General features: G+C 34.4%; 1 protein-coding gene and 2 long non-coding RNA genes across 5 annotated transcripts; all 3 read left to right on the plus strand.

The window, feature by feature from the left end:
* Positions 1-403: 403 nt before the first annotated feature.
* Positions 404-1,629, plus strand: LOC115439901. The gene is made up of 3 exons (XM_030163963.1): positions 404-540; positions 850-935; positions 1,230-1,629. The coding sequence occupies exons 1-3, from the start codon at positions 491-493 to the stop codon at positions 1,568-1,570; spliced, it is 477 nt and encodes a 158-aa protein (XP_030019823.1). The 5' UTR covers positions 404-490; the 3' UTR covers positions 1,571-1,629.
* Positions 1,630-3,523: 1,894 nt separating this feature from the next.
* On the plus strand, positions 3,524-6,518 carry LOC115439892. 2 transcript variants are annotated; one of them, XR_003938310.1, is made up of 3 exons: positions 3,524-3,622; positions 5,704-5,846; positions 6,299-6,518. It is a non-coding gene; the product is annotated as an uncharacterized LOC115439892 (long non-coding RNA). The 2 variants fall into 2 exon arrangements; XR_003938309.1 differs by having other exon boundaries at positions 5,704-5,831.
* Positions 6,519-7,347: 829 nt separating this feature from the next.
* On the plus strand, positions 7,348-9,387 carry LOC115439897. 2 transcript variants are annotated; one of them, XR_003938311.1, is made up of 4 exons: positions 7,348-7,494; positions 7,901-8,037; positions 8,661-8,836; positions 9,220-9,387. It is a non-coding gene; the product is annotated as an uncharacterized LOC115439897 (long non-coding RNA). The 2 variants fall into 2 exon arrangements; XR_003938312.1 differs by lacking the exon at positions 8,661-8,836.
* The last annotated feature ends 12,331 nt before the right edge of the window (positions 9,388-21,718 follow it).

Below are 21,718 nucleotides of genomic sequence, written 5' to 3' on the forward strand. Positions count from 1 at the left end.
TTTGCCGTACATTTTTCAATTTGTAAAACATACTTTTTTTATACAGCATTATATTCTACATCTGTTAGGCTATAAACATACTCCCTTTTTCATATAAGTCTAAAAAACATTACAATACTACGAAAATTCTAGTTTCATTGTGCCTTTTCATCTTGTTATTATGAAGGGGTTTGGAATATGTATATTGGTTGCATAATATGGTTGGTCACAAGAACCATTAGAGGCAGGTGGTTATGTCCGATAGACGTTACTTACACTCAAATACCTATTTAGATATTTTAGAGAATCATAGAAAATGCTATCATGAATCGTCGCGAACCATCATGGTAAGAAAATCAACCAACAACATAACTAGCAACCTTTTAAAATTTGATACAAGTTTATCTTTGATCTAGATGTCAAATCAATTTGCAAATCAATTATCCGTCAAATATTTCCTGTACAAAGGTGCAAAGTTGTATTATGCTATTTGTGCAAATAACATCCTAAAATGGGCATGGTTTTAAGTGTTGTATCTAATTTATTATATTTTTCTGAAAAGTAAGTATATTTAATTACATATTAAGAAATCATCAAAGTTTTGGTGACTAAGAAACTAACTAAGCATTGGTATTACCTCAAAAAGTAAAAGTCTTCGCAATACATATTGTATGAAAGGGTTATTTCGTAATTTATAAACCTGTTGTAATAAGATTTGAGTGATACTATTATATTTAATTTCTACATCACAATGTCTAATTTAATGTCCTATTATTAGCCATTTGACATAGAAAGAACATTCAAGTCCAAAGTTCGGCTGCTTTCCATTTACTCCTGTTCAGTTTGTTTAATGTTTTCCAATGATTTCAGGATTACGGTATGCCTCGCATTAACTGCATTAGTGTGCTGCATCATATTAACTATAATCTTAGTGCTGGGATTCGGTATCGGTTTAGGTTAGAATTATTGTTATGTCAATCACCAACCGAGCTACAGAGACATGATGTATTGTAAGGAATATAGTCTTTATTATAACATATTTTTAAAAGAAGATAAAAGTGTGGAAAGACTTTTATATGGACGTTATTTTAAAAGCAAGCTTAAGTTGTATTTAGTATTTAATTTACGTCTCAATGCAATGAGTTCCTGTTTCTAATCACTGGCAATAGGAGAGCTATCTTCGGGAGTAGCATGAAGGTAATTTTTTATACTTAAAAATTTTGTAACCAAAAAATGTAACATTTTTGCAGTGCCAGCTCGCTCAGTAAGATCAGAATGGCCAGGCTCTGATCGACGTCGTAAAACGGAGTTCAAAGGATTTGATTATGAAATGTTTAGAAGACCTAATAATTCAATGGAGGTTTCTTCAACATATACTATTCCTGAAGTTACGGAATCAACAATTGCGACAGAATCTACGAATTCTACAACCTTACCTACGAATTCCTCTTCTACCATTACAATCCTATCAAAGCAAGAATATGGGCCACCCACAATGATCATACCAATAAATGGACTTGATCTTATTGCGCTGCTGTCGCGTCTTAGGGCGGAAAACAGAAACTATTCATTGCAAATTGTGACCTCATAATTTTACTTAATGTTTAAGAAGTTTCTAGTAATTTATTTTATATTGAGATATTTTGTTTCCATTATAGTTTTTAATAAACTGTTTTTAATGGTCTTTTGTTTCGTAAAGTTCTTTAATAGGATCCGTTTTCGTGAATTATATTCAATGCTGTTTATAGTGTTGAACAAATTATACCACTGAATTGAAAACATTTTAATTTAAGAAACAACAACTTTGTAACTTCACGAAATACTTACACTAACTCCGAATAAAGTTAAGATGTGATTACAACGGCTGTTTCGCCACTAAAATACTAAGAGCCCAAACATTCTGCATAATTAAGGGTACCCAGGGAATTTGATTTTACCGTCTTCTTGGATCACTGGCAGTATAAAATGTGAAATAATACATATGTGAATAAGGTACTTTATAGACATAATAAAGTAGGACCGTATTAATAAATTCATCTTATCTCTGAGTGAGATCTCAAGTCGACATTTAATGTATTGAACCATTTAATAAACCAAGCTTAAATTATCGAACGGTCGAAACCTAAGTAATTATGGTATTTTAATAAAACATCAGGAAATTTTGTAACTCAAAAAACTATGAAAGCAAACTACATACTTTATATCACTTTGTATTCTAGGCATTGACGATTCTATTTTGCATTCTAGGGGATCTAAGATTTTATGTCACGGTTTAGACGATGTTAACGAAAAAGATTTCTAATGGAATCAAAAAGACGTTTGCTCCATTCGTTTCCTTGATAGAAGTCTATGGTTTCTGATTGCTATCAATATGACAAATCAGCATGGCCACCGTCACAACACTTGCAGTATAATATAAAACTATCTTACAATATAAACAAATGGTAAATTCTTGCATTCAAGCTTCCACGGACATGCCTTCAGGAAACGCTGTCCTGTGGTCATCTTTCATTAAATTATGTGGTATGTTATTATGAACATTGTAGCAACAATAAGTGATCGAATAATTATTATTTTACACCTAGTGCTCCAATAATTAATTGGTATTACTAAACTTGGATAGGAAATAATTATCTTAGTAATATTTTGCTTCATCTATCCAAGTTACTAAAACTGTTCCTAAGGATATTTGCCTTTAAAGTTGTTCATTAGATTGCTTCAGGGTTTGAAGTAATTACTTTACCGCAGTGATAATCATACTTGATGGTTTTATAAGATTTTGTTAAGGGACCTCATTAAAGATTTATCAAATGACCTAGTATAAAATACATATAATTTATGATTCTTTTCCTTCTTTTAACCAAATTCGTTTCCACTGTAATGTGCACTGATCTTACCTTAAGATAATTCTATGAGCCATGAATAACTGCGATTTGCAGTTCACTAATTAGAGCTATATCTATACCTATAGGATTCTCTTCCAGTTTTCGTAATGTGGTGATAGGTAGCGGTGGTGGTGGTTTTTGTTGCATACCGTGCGAGTGTTGTTGCCAATGCTGTTGTCAGATGATCTGCAAGTTGATGTGCTGCGTCATTACCATTGGTGGAGTGCTCGTAGCGCTTTTCTTTCTTGCTGAAGCGTTTCTTTGTAAGTTGTATAGGAAAGTAGACGTTAATATTACCAATTATGATTTATATTAGTTTGTTGCGAGATCAATAATTATTTATATTTATATCATGTATCGGGAAAAAGACTTAATTCTTTGACTTAATTATATCAATTTTGAAACACATTCAATCTCGGAAATTGACTTTTATCTGTTAATTTAGAATTTTAAACAATGGCTGTATTGTTAAAAATCCTAAATTTTTAAACGTCTTTTCATAGTTAGTTTCGTAATTCCGATTAATTTCCATGATATTGATTACTAAATTTGTTTCAATTTTGTCCGTATTTAATCGTTACTTATATTTTTATTACCAGGTTCAGAAGATGAAAAGTAGTCTATTCTGAGACGTAAGTATATAATCCCACCTCTTTACATAATGATTACAGTGTGAAAAAAGATATTTCAAAATAACCTATATGAAATGTCAAGTGCAAAATTAATTAAAAATGTGATAATTTGAAATTGGGAATGTGGTACGTAGTTATTTTAATTGTATTAATCAAAGGACTATAACCTAGTAATGGCAAGTTAGATTCATTACCTAAACAAAACTATTGGTTTCTTAGATAAAGTTTACACAGCATGGCTGCATAAGTCTGCTAGTGCTAAAGTAATAAGGCACACTCTTATATCAATAATAAGAATTGATGTAAAGGCACACTGTAGCAGTGGCGATGGGTGAAATTTTCCCAAAGGGAACCCGACACAACATAATATATAAATAATAAATAATAATATAGATACTAGTATGCATGAATAGGGTTTATAAATCGTTTTAATGCCAGTTAGATTTTACATAAATTTTGAAAGGGACGCCGGTAGTGAATACAGTGCAGTGATACCCCTCGTCACTGCACTGTAGTTGTAGTAATTCATGCAAGACCACTTTGACAACAGAGTTTGTCTTATTCTTAACACTTTTTTCGCGAATACGATCTCTTATATCATGATATATTAGCACATATAGTTTTTGATACGCAAAGAAACACATGGATGCAAATAAATCTGTAAAAGAAAATCCCGGCTTTGTTACCGTGTGTTTGTTCCGCGATTGTATGTATGCCTTTGCGATGGGTATACGATCTTTTTGTTATCCATAAAATCCTTTTTCAAACGAATTTGTCCGACTCGCTTGTTTGATTGAATTAAATATGTATAAATCGTGAAAATCGAGGCTCAACGGAATTGTATGTGAGTTGTTAGATATCTGTGCAATCTTTTGTGTAAATGAAATGCCGGGAGTAGCAGCAACCCGCCTTGTGGAGGTGGGGCGTTTGGAATGTCGTAAGAGGCGACTAATAGGGGCTATTGGGAGGTCGTTGGTGGGCGGCAGGAGACTGTCTGCCATTAAGATACTGCAGCGTTCAAAGTAGGCTTTACGCTGTCATTGACGCCAACGAAGGCATCATTCGTTGCGCGGGAGCTTTTGAGTCCCCCCCACAACAGAAGACGGACTGCTTTAAGCGGCATCGCGCAGGGGCGGTTGAGGACGATATTATAATTAGCGACTCGGCCCGACAGTCGTTTAACGTTTAACAACTATCAGGGCGGCTCAACGTAGGGTCGTAAGGTACGGTGAACTCAACATACCATAAAAAGAGGTAGCAGCTACAATGTACTTAAATTATAAAATATTATGCAGAGTGTAATTCTGACCTTTTCTTTCATAATACGGGCACAGCAAAGTGAACCCACTAGCTACACCTAGTAGTACTAGTAAGCAGAATGGGGTTCAGATAGATGGTGTCGAGTGTCGATTAACGAGATATGATTATCTCTCGCCAGTTAACACAATTATGTCGGCCTATTTAAAAGGCATATACACAGGTTCATCCCGGTACGCGATACACATTAACATGGGCGGCTATGGTGGGTTTTAACACTTGGTGTACAATGGTCGCTATCCAGACGGATACAAAATATATCCTGCTACCAGCAATCTTTATCTGCTTGTACCACAAATGAATACATAGGTTTTTATATAATTTCATGACGAAATCTGCAAGTCGTTAGACGGATGGGAAAGTTTACGACCATCAATAAGCATTAGTAGCAACACCCAAACGCATAAAATGCGTGATTGTGCATTGCGGTTACCCTGATACATTACATGTTTAACCTCATAATATCAGAATTTCTGTACTGTAATTATTTCTAAAAGTTTATTATGAAAATCAGTACTGAGTCGTGTCTCTTATCACTACATAGTATAAAACAAAGTCGCTTTCTCTGTCCCTATGTATGCTTAAATCTTTAAAACTACGCAACGGATTTTTTAATAGATAGAGTGATTCAAGAGGAATGTTTATATGTATAATAATAACATCCATTAAATAGTGGAGAAACACTGTTATTTTGTTATGTTATACCCGTGCGAAGCCAGAGCGGGCCGCTATGTTTTTATATCCAACATTCACAGTTTTTCTGTAGTGTATTTAGTATCAGCATTGCACCCGTGCGAAGCCGGGGCGGGTCGCTAGTTGTTAATATAATAATTATTTTATAAAGTTAGGAACTCCGTATTTTATCTTCTAAACCCATTTTCTTTTCTCAGTTACCATAACGTGTTTGTAAGTACAGACGCATTGAACATCGGCGCACAAATTATTCTATGGATTGTGTTGTGTATTGTTGGAGTCGTCGTGGTACTTTTTGTTCTCTCTTCGTCTGATGAATCCATGTGTAAGTGAATCTTCGGTAAGGCAACGAGAATTATTGATGTAAATTTTTTTTTTCAAACTTTTTCATACGACTTATTGTAGGTATAATGGTTGTGGCCTGCGCACTAAATAATGTTAGTATATGGCATCTCCGACCTCTTAACAAATGGCTGAATAATTTAAAAAATTTATAAAACCGACAAGTTTAATTTCTTAATCGAGTTTGACGTATTTATTGATTATTTTGAGGAAAACTTTGTAGATTTGTAGGAGCTACTGGAACTACTGAACAGATTTTGGAAATTCTTTCAATAATGGGAAGCTACATTACTCATGGGTGCTATAGATTTTTTATCCCTGGTAAATATCTATCCGGGAAATCTTTTTTACATTAGCGTTGACGCGGGCACAAACTAGTAATACTAAAGGAATATCTTAAATTAATAAAAACATCATTTTCGTCACATTAAGCAAATGAATCTGTTACAGAACACCATGACCACTAAAAGGAGGAGTGAATTTTCAATGAAAATATTAACAAATAAAAACAATGAGGTGTTAAAAACAATGGAACGAATAAAAAACTATATATTCCATTCCTGTACGTGCGTGTTAGAAAATGAAGTGGAGTTACGTGATTGTAAAAAACAATGTGTGTATCGAACAACTCGTTGTCTATTCAAAACAATAAACAAGTTTTTGCAACAGAGTTCTCAATGTATTTTTTTATTTGTGTTCATTTTAAATTGGTTTAAAAATTGTCTATTTGTATTTTGTAGATAAATGCCGGGTTTATCTACAAAATACAATAGGGTTATAAGAGAAATCATCTTTTGTAATCATAAAATCTGTCTTTAGATGTAAATCTTAAGCCTGGGCAGTGTGTTTTTAAATAAAACTTTAAATTTTATATTGCCCGACCTAAAATAGAATTCATAAGGTCACTCAGTTCACACATAACGTACGCACAATGCTGCTATACCGACAAGTTTTTTTTTTATTTATAATTTTCGTCCGAAAAAAGAGTGCCGAGTAAAAAATGAAACGTCTTTAATGATTCTCTTGGGTAGTCAGAAACTTTGTATACTTTAGTACATCTTTCGTCATTAGAGATTCAAATTATACCAAGGTTAAAAGTAAAAATTCACACATATAATGTTAATTTTATTTACACTTCTTGAAATGTGAGTAAATTAAAGTAAAAAGCTTTGACATTAATTTAAAATTAATTACAGCTCTATTTGTATTTTGTCTAGTAGTTTCGTAAAGTTCTAAGTTAACAATAATATTTTGCTAATTGTAACTATAATATTATTGTTGGTAATATCTAAGCTCATCTTAGATTGAGGATGCACCTTCATTTTACACTGCGTACTTTTAGAAGACTGATTTTACGTATCGTAAACTTTGACATTGAATCGTAAGAGAATTACTCACTAACAGCAATTTTTCCGCAAATGAAATAAGTCATTGATAAAATCTCCTTCCAAAATTATTTTATGATTTGCAATTGACAGAAAATATGATCTGCTTATGTTTATGGTCATTCCATGGCGACAGTAAAGATGACAAATGGAACCAATTGTAATGCACTTTAAATGTAACTCAAAAAACTATGCAAACCAGTCTACGATGTAAACATTTATAAATATTGATCGAGTGCGCATTTAGCCTACAGAAATGTGGTAAACCATTTAATTATATTGATCAAAGAAAGCAACCCGTTAACCTAGTTGTTTGGTGTATTATTAGGAAACAAAAATAAAAAATCGTTTTCCTACTCCCTTTAAGAAGACATTAGGTACCTATACATTGTATTGTAAGAGAAGCTTCCACATAAATATTAATGATGTTTTTAATTATGTAATTCTTTGAGGAACGGGAATAATTTTTCTTTATTGACAACATCACATTGGCGACATATTAATTATTACTTTGTGACTTTATTTGAAGCTATAGAGCCCTTTTCAGACTAAAATAATAAAACAGCAGACAACAAGCGCAATTCGGAAATTTATACACATTTATTAAGGGCAAAGTGTATTGACTCTGAAGCCAAATAGGGTTAAATATTTGCAAATAATTTTCCAGCTTATGCATGTGTAATCTAAGTAAACTGCTGTGTTTTCTTATACCATTGGTCCTTGTGGTGATGGTCGGTATCATGCTGTATAATCTACTGAAGAAGAACGTACACGGATTGCCTTAAACTCCAAACTGCACTCGAGGTTACTACTATCTTTCTAATGGTCCCTTGTTAGGTTACAGGGAATGGTAGCGCTTTTATTTTTATTTGGACAAGAACTTGCTTAAGAGATGTGTGTTTATTTTAATGTTTTTTTTTGTGTACTTAAAATTAGTTTTTATTTAGAAATCATATAAATTAAGACCTATAATCATAGAAGGATAAACAGAAGGATAGTAAATGTAGTGTGCTAAAATAACAGTAGATTCGTTAAGTTTTATGAATATTTAAATGCATACCCAAAAACGGTAATATTTTACTCTGACTTGTAATAACAACTGAATTTAATGTAATAGCTACTTTGCAATTGTAAATATTACTTATAACTCAATAATTCATTATACATTTAAAAGGCCTGGTTGACACAGGTAGTGTAAACTTTAGAGACAACTAACATACTATTCTATCAAGTCTGTTACATGGCATAGTTACTACTGAACTACTATGCCAGTTACTCTAACCGTGTACAGCGGGTTAATTGTTCTTTAAAAATCATTTTTAATGTTTCATTATTAATAATACTACTATTTACCATCTGAATACTGTTTCCTTAACATCTATGTTATTGACAACATATTAATTATTAATTTGTGACTTTATTTGTAGAAGCTATAGAGTCCTTTTTAGACGAATATTAATAAAAAAAAGACAACAAACGCAATTCGGAAATTTATGATACTCTAGTACCGCCTTAGATTCGTGTTACTAAAATAAAATCCCCGAAGAAACATATTGTCCATATCTTTTATAGTTGTTAAATGGATCTCGCTGGCAGCCGGATAGTAAGTGGCATTCGACTACAGACACTTGACTAGACTATTTCACATTATTACTTTATAAAACGAATTACTTTTATTTAAAAATATTTAAATTCTTCATTTTACCATTTTTTATCATGTTTACAATATGATCACATTGAAAACATCACATAATAAGCATTGAAATAATCACACAGATTTGTTTGCAATGCTATGATCTGAATCAGTCATCGAGCATTAGTTGACGTAGTGTACACATCATATCTTATGTAATATATTAGTATGTGTATTTCAAAATCAACTCTAATTTTATAGTTATTACAAACCCTTATGCATTCTTGCAATCTATCTAAAGGAAGCCGAAGAAAAGTCTTTGTGTTTTATGAAAATTGTCATACATATTTCAGATTGTCGACATCTACATAGTAACGTTTATAATTCATAAGTGAAGAATAAGTACCGCAGAGATACATCATAACGTAAGCATGAAATGTGGGACTCTGCGCTTGGGAAATGGATTTTATAACTAGTTTTATTATAGTTGTTATGGATGTTATATAAGTTTTATACTTAAATTTGTTTTATTTTCATAGAAATATTGTTCGCATAGGAACATAAATATATTGAGTGATGAGGTCTTAGGCACGTGATATATAATTTAAAACATAGGAATCTTTGGGTAATAGATATATTCTTATTTCTTTATTTTACAAATTATGAAATCAAGTACTTTGCTAATAATAGTGTGCCTCGTTTTAAAATATTTAGTAGGAAACTCGTCAATTGGACGTCGAAACATCTTGGCATTAAGGTATCTGGGTAAAATTTTCTATCTGGTGGGAGGTCTCGTATGTGAGAATCCGCCTATGTACGTACCACCGCAATATCTATTTCTGCCGCCAAGCAGCAGTGTGTAGTCAGTGTTGTGTTCCGGTTTGAAGGACATTGAAGCCAGTGTAACTACTGGACATAATAAGACATCTCATGTCTGAGGATGGCGACTGCAGTGGAATATCAAACAAAACTTTGTAATTCAAGGTGTTGGATAATGTTACTACTGTTTATGAGCGGTCGTATCGCTTACCATCAGGCGAACGACAAGTTCGTCCGATCAATCAAGGTAACAAAAAAAAAACAATGAATTAATTTTACTTGAGCTTTGCCAATCGTACACAGGCATGATTATTCAGTGTAATATTTATTTTTTCAGACTCCAATAGTAGCCTTACCTACGTACAACTTCAGCTCAGGCCCTTAGAATCCAATATGACGTATTTGTCGGACGTAAGCTGTTTACGCGCCGTCGCTTCGCCTCGTAATTTCTGTACGCAACCGAGGTCTCTTTTTCGGTAATGTAATCATAGAATAAATAAGCCCAGTCAAAGGAAGGACATTCGTATATAATATTGCGTACGAATTATTTTTGTTTACACAAAAAATATGATGTTTTTTCATGATGGAGTTGCGTGGGTTTATTCCGATGTTGGATCAATGCATTGGGCTATTGGCTTAGCGGTGAAACTGTGGGTTTTGGGTTTGCAGGACACGCAAAAATATCTGAATATTAGAGAAGTAACGAATAACTCGAGGTTGATTCATGAAATAGCGATTCTATCACATGATAGATGGGATTCCTATGCCATTGTGTTGTCTGAATTTGCCCGAGATGCATTTCTGACGACGGAACTCTAGGACTTGATGTCGTACGTACCAGTGTTGATCCTGTCTTACCAAAGTTTTAGTGGGTGGTATGATGAGATAGTCTCTCTGGTAATATTAAAACTTTTCTGCAATACATACGTTGACCACACAATACGAGATAATAGCAGGAAGCGATGATGCACGAGGGGTCCATAGCTCAATTGGTCGCGTTACGTAAACGCGCGTTCCCACGTACATTATTTGATCCGTTGAATACATTTTACGTAACTGAGTGAGGAGGTCGTACAAGATGAGAAAATTCCTTAATTTACTCACAAGCACAAGATGACTGCTTTTTGTTTTTTTTTACTCTAGAAATTACCTGTAACTGTCCCGTCGACCCATGTATAATTTTTTTTAAATTTGTAACCAAAATGTTTATGGCGACATGCTCGCCCCCTATCACAGCATAGGATAGAACACACGAAAAGTGGGCGCCCTGGTTGTGCCTTAGCATACGACTTCGGGGATACATTCGTGATGTGTATGTGTATGCGTAAAATGTTTGTTAAAGCTCAATTTTTACCTAACAAATTATGGTCACTTGACCTCCAATCAAACGACTACAATTTGTAACGCGCCGCTATCCTAGCTGATGACATCGGGCGTTTCCGGAAGTATTCGGCTGCGCGGGCAGGCTGGCAGAAGAGAAAATAATATGCTCAGAATAATGTCACGCGGCGACTATTCTATTTATTCTCTCTGGTTGGACGTTGTCAAAAAATGTCTGAAATTGTATTCTGTAATTATTTTGCTAATATAATGTTTACTGCAAAAAAAGCGTTTAACAAATTGTTTGTTCTGTTTTAAACTCAAAAATACAGTAAGATATGTGCAAGCTGCACCTCCTAAGATATATTAACACACTCTGGTTCAACCATAGCGCCTAAGCATAATACATAGCAATATGCGTGAGTGTCACTAAAATTTTATGGAGAACAAAAAGTAAAAGGGCACCACGACATTAGCATATAGACGAGGCGACTACGGGGCGTGTATGGTTGTAATTAGCACTTTAATTGCGTTGTTTATATAAATTAGGCATTATACCGCAGCTTTGGGTTTTTGAAACGCGAGGAAGTTTAAGGATAATTAATGTTTAACGTCGAGATATGATGGTGTAGAGTTATGAAAAATCGCGGTTTGATTCTCGCATAGGAATACAAAATATTTGATTTTTATGTCCATCGTATGACACGACGTCCATGGACGTAATTAGTTAGTTTTTTAAAATATTTTATTATTTATTTAGGACCAACAAAGATTACAAAATAAAATAAACATAAATATACATACAGTTTCATTTATGTATCTCCCATAAAGCTCTGTAGTGTCTATATATTACGTCACGCTAAGTGACTACTGATCAGTTAATCATAATAATAATATTTTCCTTTATTTTTTGGAACGCGATGTACCTTAGTAATGCTCACATTCTCAATTTATGGAAAAAAAAAAGTACTAACCCTATTCAGGAAAAAATATCCCTAAATCATGGACAAAGTACCGCTAATTCGGTATAAGGAAGTATTAAATGAGTTTTATAAGCCGGTTTATACCAGTGCTTCAATATTTTATAGCTCGCATTACAAATGTATCCATTATTCATGCTTTATGGCGAATCCGCTGCGAACTGACGTTGTCACGTATTCAAATGTACTACATGTAACTCTTCAGAAATTATAATTATTTTTCTTAATACACATGCAAGAAACGATAAATGCCAATAGACGAGCCCAATCGCTTTTTTACATCTATCTAAAATCTAAAATTGTTCAATCAGATTTTTTTTATAATGCTTGCAAATGAGTCATTTTGATTAATTCATCTCGGAAACGGATTGAAGATAGAGATCGTTTATGGAAAATGGCTGTTAATGATGAAAAATCGATTAAATTACTTTTTGGAGACAGCAAACATTAACATTTTAGTTTAACTTTTGTATGTAATGAAAGAGATTATCTACAGTAATTAATCAGGAAAATCTGAAACAACATTTTTGTACATTTTTTTTTAGCCTACCTATAAATAGTAAACCTATAGAAAAAAAGTATATATTAGGAAGGAATACTGACGATGCCAAAGAAAATAAATTATTAATTAAAATTCCGCCAAGGTTTTCAGCGATCAATAAAATTGTCAGATTTTTCCAATGCTTTATATAATTCAAAGGTCAATCCACAAATAATTCTCGGGTCATCCGCGAAGTGTTTGCCGTAGGGATTTGTTGAAGACGGCATGCTCTCCGAAAACTAATAAACTCGTGTCACTACGCGAGTAATATGCCGGTGTTATTTTTCCTACTTGCTTTGAAAATAAAGAGACGTATTCATCTTACCAGATGCTTCTAGGTCTTCGTAATATGTATAATATATTACATAATTTTTTGAAGTAAACGTTTTTTTACCTATAGTAACTATTTTCCTCACATACAATTATTGAATTGCAAAATTTTCCACGAAGTTAGCTTTTGAACGAATTTCATGTAATTATGGCCTTTTATTCATTATTATATTATCTGTCTTACTTCTGAAGATTTCGCAATGCTATACTTAGTTAAACACAAATTTACTCGATAAGCTGTAAGTCAAAACCTAACATCTTGCCTCTTAATAAGGTTTAAACTAGGAAACCGGTGAAGTTTTTGACAGTTATTTAAGCAATTCTTAATCACCTCTTAGCGCTAAAACAAGTAAAACTGTAAGCATGATGTGTATATTTTTTTAAATAAACCTGGTTGAAAGTATGTTTCAAATTATTTTAAGAAGATGCCCACTTTAGAAGTACGTACACAGATTTAGATAACAATTGTTTTATTACGTATTTTTCATTTATTCAGTAATATTGTCACTTTGGAGATATTATGAAGGTTACCGTAGCAATATCACACACTCCACACCACTCCACACAATATTGATACTTAGAATCCTCTAGGATTGGTTCCTAATAAACTTGCCAGCGTAGGTAATATAACTCAAATAGTTATGACTGTTGCAGACCACGAAATGAATGTATTAATAAATCTTATGTGTTATTTCTCACTAATAATATTATGGATGAGACAGTCTGAAGATGTTCGGATGTTTGTTAGAAGAAAAAGCAAAAACGGCTCAAGAGATTTGTATGAAATTAAGCGAACAGACAGGTATATGAGTGTGTATTATAATATTAATTAAATAATAAAGGATATCGACTATCTTTGGACAAACCATCTAATAAAGGTCGCCGGAATTCGTTAGATGCAGGCTGCTTCTATCAGGTCGGTCTAGAAATTTTTAGGTGACGACTCTGTTTAGCAATGGACTTCTTGTAGCCGATGATAATGAAAGGTCTGTCACGTGGATGTAGCAAGCAACACCTCCTAAGTGTATATTTTACTAGCTTTTGCTCGCAGCTCAGCCAGCGTGAAAAAGATTCTAAGATAAAAAGCCCGCTTTATGTTTTCCCGGGATAAGAAGTAGCATATAGCAGTCATCAGCAATGTAGGTTTCTATTAAAAAAAAATAAAAATCGGTTTTATAGTTTCTGAGATTATCGCGTTCAAAGATATGAACAAACTCTTCAGCTTTATATATTAGTATAGATTAAAACTTCACCAACTCTTAAATGGCACCACATTTTCGAAAACACCTAGTAACTTTTGGAAGTTTGTACGCATTTAGTAATTCATTCATCAAGTTGGTTAATAAAATATCGTCCATTAGGAAAGCAGTAAAAGCCGACACTTCACTTTTTATGGACTTTTTTTTGGCTATTACTAGGTACAGTTGGCGGCTTTGCCCGTATTAAAGTCCTTTCCTGGTATATATCCTATTTAATTTTGCAAAATAAAAAATTGCCTTTATCCCACTTATAAATGCGAAAGTTACTACCATGACATATATGTATGTAGGCTTCACCGATTTTTTTAAGAGCCACAATTATATACATCTTTATTAACGGGTTTCGAAACAACAGTTAGTAGATTATAATATCTACAATACCAAGGTGCATTGAAATATTATAATATAATATTAATATTTATAATATTCTATTGGATATATTACGTCTAATTAAACTTTGAAATCCGTGACATGAAAGAAACACGGAAGAGTTTGAAAAGCATTTCTTTCGAGTTCCAGCAGCGTATAATTTCCGCTCTTATTGTGTAGGTTGTTGGGCTTCGAGTCGCCCTTGCAGAGTAAGTGTGGAAAGTAAACCAGGTTTTCCGTCGAATAGGAACTTATATTTTCAATAGAGTGAACACATTTGACAACCGTATTAGACTAGCACACATTGCTTAGTAACAGTACATTGTTATTTCATTCCAAATACAATAATTCAAAAGATACATACTGTTACACGGCCAGTTTACATAACATTATTAAAAGGCTTTGTATTTGGCTATGCAAACCTCAACACGCCCCCTCAAATACAAAGTCTTCAATTAAAATTAAATGAAACAAATAAATAAATCCTGCAAGTATAAAAATCTTAACAAGATTTAAGACCTATACCGTCTATACATTTATAATGTTTAATGCTAGGCAGCGGTTTTGTTAATACATCTGCTATCATATCGGTAGTGGCTACATGTCCCAAACTTATACTTTTATTATCTTTTAGAACCCTCCTAACAAAATGATATTTAATATCGATGTGTTTGCTCCTAGCATGAAACACAGGATCTTGGGCCAGGAAAATCGCAGATCTACTATCGGCATTAAGGGATATGGACGCATACCTTTCAAGCCCCAATTCGTTGAGTAAACTTTGTAGGTACAATCCTTCCTTAACAGCTTCCGCAAGACTGACATACTCCGCCTCGCAGCTGGATGTTGCAACAGTTCGTTGTTTACGCGACATCCACGTGATGCCAGCACCAGCTAAAGTAAAAACATATCCCGAAAATGACCGTCTGTCTATAGAACAACTACCCCAATCTGCATCGCAGTATCCTTTCACGAACTCACCAGTTTTCTTATACACCAGTCCGTAGTTTATTGTTCCTTTCAAATAGCGTAAAATCCGTTTTGCCACTTTCCAGTCTTCTTGCTTAGGATTGTTACAGAATTGTGCCAGTTTTACCACAGAGTTTGTGATATCAGGCCTCGTTGCAACACTTAGATACATCAATGAGCCTATCAATTCTCGATATGGCCAATTCTTAGCCTTTTCATCATCACATCGTTCTATTTTTCTACCATTACTAATTTCCATAGGTGTTTTAATATTATTCGCATCTTGCATGTTATATTTTGTTAATAATTGTTTACAATATTCTTCTTGCGACAATGTAATGACGTTGTCAGTTCGTCGGATGTCAATTCCTAAAAATATTTTGCTTGACCGTAATCTTTTAAGTCAAACTCCTTCCTTAGTTCATTTTTAAAACGAGTTATGCGCTCTCCTTTTTCCGACGCTATAAGAATATCATCTGTAAATACAAGTACAAATAAATGTTCGTTACCTTGTTTTCTAAAATATAAACAGGGTTCATTTAGACTTTGTGTTAAACCCATTTCCTTTAACTTCTTATCGAGTCTTATATTCCATTGCCGACCAGCTTGTTTTAATCCATATAAGGATTTTTTTAGCAAGCATACGTCGCCACCAGTGTTCAAACTTTCAAGCATTTCTTTAGCTCGTTTAATTACAAAAGGTTTCTCGCCCTCATTGTATATCAGTTTTATTAACGACTCCTTCAACAATTTTGGAACTTGCATATAAATTTCTTCGTCTAGATATCCATTTAAGTAAGCCGTATTAATGTCTACCTGATGAATCTCAAGATTCATCTCAACAGATAAAGCCATCAATAGTCTAACGGTATCCAACCTTGCTACGGGCGCAAACGTTTTATCGTAATCAACTCCGAATCGTTGACTGAATCCTTGAGCAACTAGTCTTGCTTTTTTCACAGTTGATTTATCCACATTTGTCTTGGTTGTCAAAACGTATCGACAACCAACAATATTTCTATTTGACGGTCTACTAACGACATCCCAGGTGTCTTTTGTATCAGACTCCTTATTTCAGATAGAATGGCCTCTTTCCAAGCTGACCGTTCGTCTCCTTGAAGAGCCTCTTTTAGCGATATTTCCACAGAACCTGCAAAATCCATGCAGTCTCCAAAAGTTTCTTCAGCTTCATTTTCTATTGACTGTTCTGGTTCTTCTACTTGTATTGGTTCCGTTTCTACAATACTTTCCGGCTGTTCTATTTGCACCGATTGATAAACTTTTCTGGGACGGCCTACTCGGCCAGTATGTAGCACTTTGGGTCTCCCGGGACCTCTGTTCAGTACTACACCTCTTGTTTGAGTATCACATTCAAGCGTTTTCGAGCTTATACCTATTTCTTCCGGATCTCCTTCCTCAATTGACTCTAGTCTTTCGGTGATCATTTCCGGTTCCATAGATGTTATATTCTCGGGCATTGCAAAGTTATCCGTACTCTGTATTGCCTCAGACTTTTGATCAAAAATGATATCAATGAATTTCTTGTCATTGTAGTCCATATTTTTAATATCATTAGTGATATTTGATCCGTCTTGTAGCATTTCATTTTCAATTTCTTCAGTCTCATAGAATTTTATATCTCTAGAAATCATGAACTTTCTCTGTTCCGGTATCCACACCCTAAATCCTTTTGATGTTCTAGGATACCCTACAAACATTCCTAATATTCCGCGAGCAGCGAACTTATCCTTACTTGGATTCTTATCAAGTACATATACTTTTGCACCAAACTTTCGTAGATAATGAATTTTGACTGGTTTGTTGAACCATTTTTCATAAGGGATTTCGCCACATAAACTCCTAGTGGGGCAACGGTTCCTTATGTAACATGCTGTATCTACGGCTTCAGCCCAAAAGCTCATAGGTAACTTGCAATCCAGAAGCATGCATCTAGCCATCTCGACCAGCGTTCGGTTCAACCTTTCAGCAACTCCATTTTGCTGTGGTGTCCGAGCTACAGTTAATCTCCTCATGATCCCTTCTGATTGCAGAAACTCTTCAAATTCGGCGTTACAGTATTCACCGCCGTTATCGGATTGAAAATATTTAATCTTCGATCCTGTTAAATTTTCAACATAACTCTTGTACAGTTTGAATGCATCTAGAGCTTTATTTTTAGATTTCAGAATATATATCTCGCACCAGCGGGTACTATCGTCGATAAAAGTTATAAAATATTTACCACCCGTCTTTGATTCACATCTCATTGGGCCTACAATGTCAGAGTAAACGATTCGCAATTTTTCATTGCATGGACCATTAGATTCACCAAATGGTAATGCAGACATTTTTCCTTTAGCACAAATCCCGCAGTCACGTATCATGCTAATGTCGTTTACATTCACATTTTCACCTAATTTTCCTAATAGTTTGACAACATCCTTTCCATTCAGATGTCCCAAACGTTTATGCCAAGATTGTAGATTTACATTGCGCTCAATTATGGCATTAGCAGCTTCAAATTCTTCAAGACAATATAAGTTACCCTGACGATATGCCGTCAACTTAACTTGACCATTTTATCAATTACCCACGCTAAGTCGCGAGTGAATTTGACATCGTAACCATTATCAGTAATTTTGGCTACAGAAACCAAATTGGTTCTTAAATCCGGAACATAGAGTGTGTCCTTAAACTCGATTGTGCCTACGGAATTGTCACTTAATGCCGATAGTCTAACTACGCCCTTACCTCGGACTTCTGCGCTCATGTTAGTAGCTAGCTTCAATTTACCTCTGCTTTCTAGTAAGTTACCACCAAATTTGTGTACATCATTGCATAAATGGGACGTGCAACCAGAGTCCAATACCCATCGCTGCTTTTGAGAATCAACAACATTACATTCATCTAAATCTGAAACATTTAAAGATGTTAGTTCCTCATCTACATTATAACTAAAATGTTGTGGTTTTGATTGACATTCCGAAGCTTTATGCCCTGGACGATTACAACGATAACAGCACAATACTCTCCTTTCATTTTCCTTTGTTTTATATTTTATAGACGTATTTGTTATGTTACTCCTTTCATTCGATTTGCCACTTGTGGTCGGCTTAACAGACTTTACACTTCTTTTATTCCTTTGAGTATACATAACGCTGTCCTGTATCTGATGATTAGTACTTCTACATTCATATTCCTCTAGAATCTTGACTTTGAGTATCTCGGACTTTGGCAGCTCATCTCTAGTCTCAATCGCACAGCGAAAACTATCGAAACTTGCTGGTAAACTATATAATAAAATAATAGCCAACAAATCGTCATGGATTTTGACATCCATACCATCTAGTTTATCTACTGCATCAAAAAATTTGCCCATTTCTTCTCGGATATCTCCCGACTCACTCATCTTATGAGTTAAGAGTCTTTTTAGTAGTGTCGCCTTTTTGGCAGGACCACGCGACGCATAAACCGACTCCAGTCGTAACCATACTTCTCTGGAAGTATTGCAACCTCGAATATGTCGCAATTCTGATGCGCTTATTGCAAGAATGATGTCTGCCTTCGCTCTTGCGTCTTCGACCTCCCCATTTTAATAAGTCAGCCTCACCAGTGGGCTTTGTTAGCTTACCGCTTACGAATTTCCATCCGTCACTCTTTATCAAAATAGCTTCAGCCTGAATTCGCCAACTCTCATAATTGTCCTTGTTTAAGGGCTCGATGCGGATTGCCGAGACATTATTCATTTTTATTTTACTTGAATAATTCGTATGACACTAGAAATGTCAGACAAAATTTTCACTCCCTAGTTACTGGTTTTCTGGGTGAACTGGGCCCATAACCATTGTTGGGCTTCGAGTCGCCCTTGCAGAGTAAGTGTGGAAAGTAAACCAGGTTTTCCGTCGAATAGGAACTTATATTTTCAATAGAGTGAACACATTTGACAACCGTATTAGACTAGCACACATTGCTTAGTAACAGTACATTGTTATTTCATTCCAAATACAATAATTCAAAAGATACATACTGTTACACGGCCAGTTTACATAACATTATTAAAAAGGCTTTGTATTTGGCTATGCAAACCTCAACATAGGTTGTCAAATTCGCCTAACAAAGTCACTCTTTGCACGTTGACATACCCTCTTGTAAAAAAGGTTTACGGGCATCATTATTTATTATAAAGTTCAAATTGTTCTATAAATAAATACATAAATATGAGCAGAAGGAAGAAATGAGTCCCAAATTAGCGTTATTGCACGCTGTTTCCAGTCTCTTAAAATACGTCCATTTTCAATCGAGGTCTACAGATCTTTGGCCATGTCTCTAGCATAGCCGACAGTGACGAAGGCTCTATATAAAGTATAAACTGATCCTGCCGACTTCCCTTTCGTAATTTATGTAAATTCTAAGTATGATTAGAACGGTTTGCAAACCGCATTTATTCATATTATTAGTAGGTACTTATATGTTGTATCTGGTTCCCTTTCGAAAAATTTCCCCCTTAGCCACTTACAGCCGATGTTTATCGACAACGGTAACCAGGTATGAACAGGTGGGCAATAAAAAAAAATCTATTGCGTTACGAAATTCGACTTCTTTTACTTTAATAAATTATCTTCAGTTATACTCGTATTAGTGGAAAGGTTTAAGGAAAGAATGCCGAGGTAAATATTTTCAAGAAAATTTGATTGTCATTACGTCAGTTTGTAATGACTTACGGACCTCAGTGGTGAAATGGTTTTCACGGTTTTCGTCGCTAAATCAATGAAGGCCGTTGAGTTTTTTATTATTTTTGGTGTTAGCATTTATAATGAGTATTTGTTGGTTAACTAATTAAACTTATAAACCCCGCAAAAATAATTAATAAAGAAGAAGAACCAACTAACCAGAAATCCTAATCGTACAAAGGCATATAATCAGTGTTTAAAATATTTTTAATCGATAGCGTAGTTCTATTGTGGTACGACTGCAGTCATCGCTGCAGTGCTGCGGTCACCGGTTTGATTTCCGAGTCGGGCAAAGTGATATTGGGTTCTTCTACTCAGAATCAGCCCGGAGTCTGGAATTCGTGCGGATTTTGAATTTCTGGAATTGGGATTATTGGTGTACTAGTTGCCCCTCTGCCTACCTCTTCGCAGACAAAGAGCTTGAGAGTGTTTATAATACCCAATTTGCGAGATGACGTTGCCAAACAACTATAAATGTTTGGTCATGTTAAAAAAACATAACTATATATAAAGCTGCGTAATTAAAAATAACTGTAATCAAAATGCAACTTTATGGCAAAACTTTAAGAAATTGAATTTTGAAAACGTCCCCTGCACCCTTTTATCTTCGCTTGACGCAAACTAACTGTATAATTAACTCGATATTAAAATATTATCTTTCTCTCGTATCCCTAAAGATGTTTTAATGTCTCTTGGGTCGTAAAACAATACCAGTCTAAGATTGCGAAAGCATAATGAGATTTTTTATAAGTCTTATTTTAATTTTTTGCCCTTCGAGTACCTTCTCTAGTTAAAATATATTATTATCATAAGGTAAAAATGCTTCACAGTTCATACATCAACTGATGTTCCTTAACCATTGCAAATCTTATTGAGAATTTATATTACCATCTATTAATAACCAAGTAACCAAATATTATAAATTTAAAAACGTGCCATTCATTAGGCGATTACAACAGGACCACGAATACGTATTCAGCGTAAAGTCGAGTCGGAATACCGTCTCAGGTGAAAAACTGTTGTAATCAACGTTAGCGTGTCGCGATCCACGATCAGCAATCTCAGCACAACGATTCCAATCAATACCCAACCCTTAAGGTCGGTGATATCGCACTCATAAAATTCAATGTAGATGAAATCGATGTAGCAATTGAACAGTTGTTTACTCCAGCTTCGTTCAAATTGAAAACGCTATTGCAATGTCAAATAAGTTGGTTTTTATGTGTACCCGATAAACGAAGGAAACAGTATTGCGAAGTTTTACGTGTAATTTTCCTTTTAAAGTGAAGTGCATATCCATGCTTTCAAGAACTTGGTTGTCCAAGGAATGTGTAAACAATTTTTAAGACAATATTTCAAGTATAGGTAAAGAGGAAAACTTTTTTAAATTATTGTTTTTGGGTTAATAATGCAACGCAATTTTAAACACAAAGTCGTATTCACCGCAAATATATAAATTGAATTAAATTTTCCCATTATCGCGGTACGGCGCGGCGTGGTATGGAATTGTCATTTTGGTTATGCAGTCGGCTTTT

Source organism: Manduca sexta, chromosome 14, assembly GCF_014839805.1.
Source record: "Manduca sexta isolate Smith_Timp_Sample1 chromosome 14, JHU_Msex_v1.0, whole genome shotgun sequence".
NCBI lineage: Eukaryota > Metazoa > Arthropoda > Insecta > Lepidoptera > Sphingidae > Manduca > Manduca sexta.

Excerpts from the sequence above, each read along its gene's own strand:
- LOC115439901 (XM_030163963.1), top strand. The coding sequence starts at position 491 with ATGGGCATGGTTTTAAGTGTTGTATCTAATTTATTATATTTTTCTGAA. Across the intron at positions 541-849 it reads TTATTATATTTTTCTGAAAA|GATTACGGTATGCCTCGCAT; the intron begins GTAAGTATATTT and ends CAATGATTTCAG. Across the intron at positions 936-1,229 it reads GGGATTCGGTATCGGTTTAG|TGCCAGCTCGCTCAGTAAGA; the intron begins GTTAGAATTATT and ends ACATTTTTGCAG.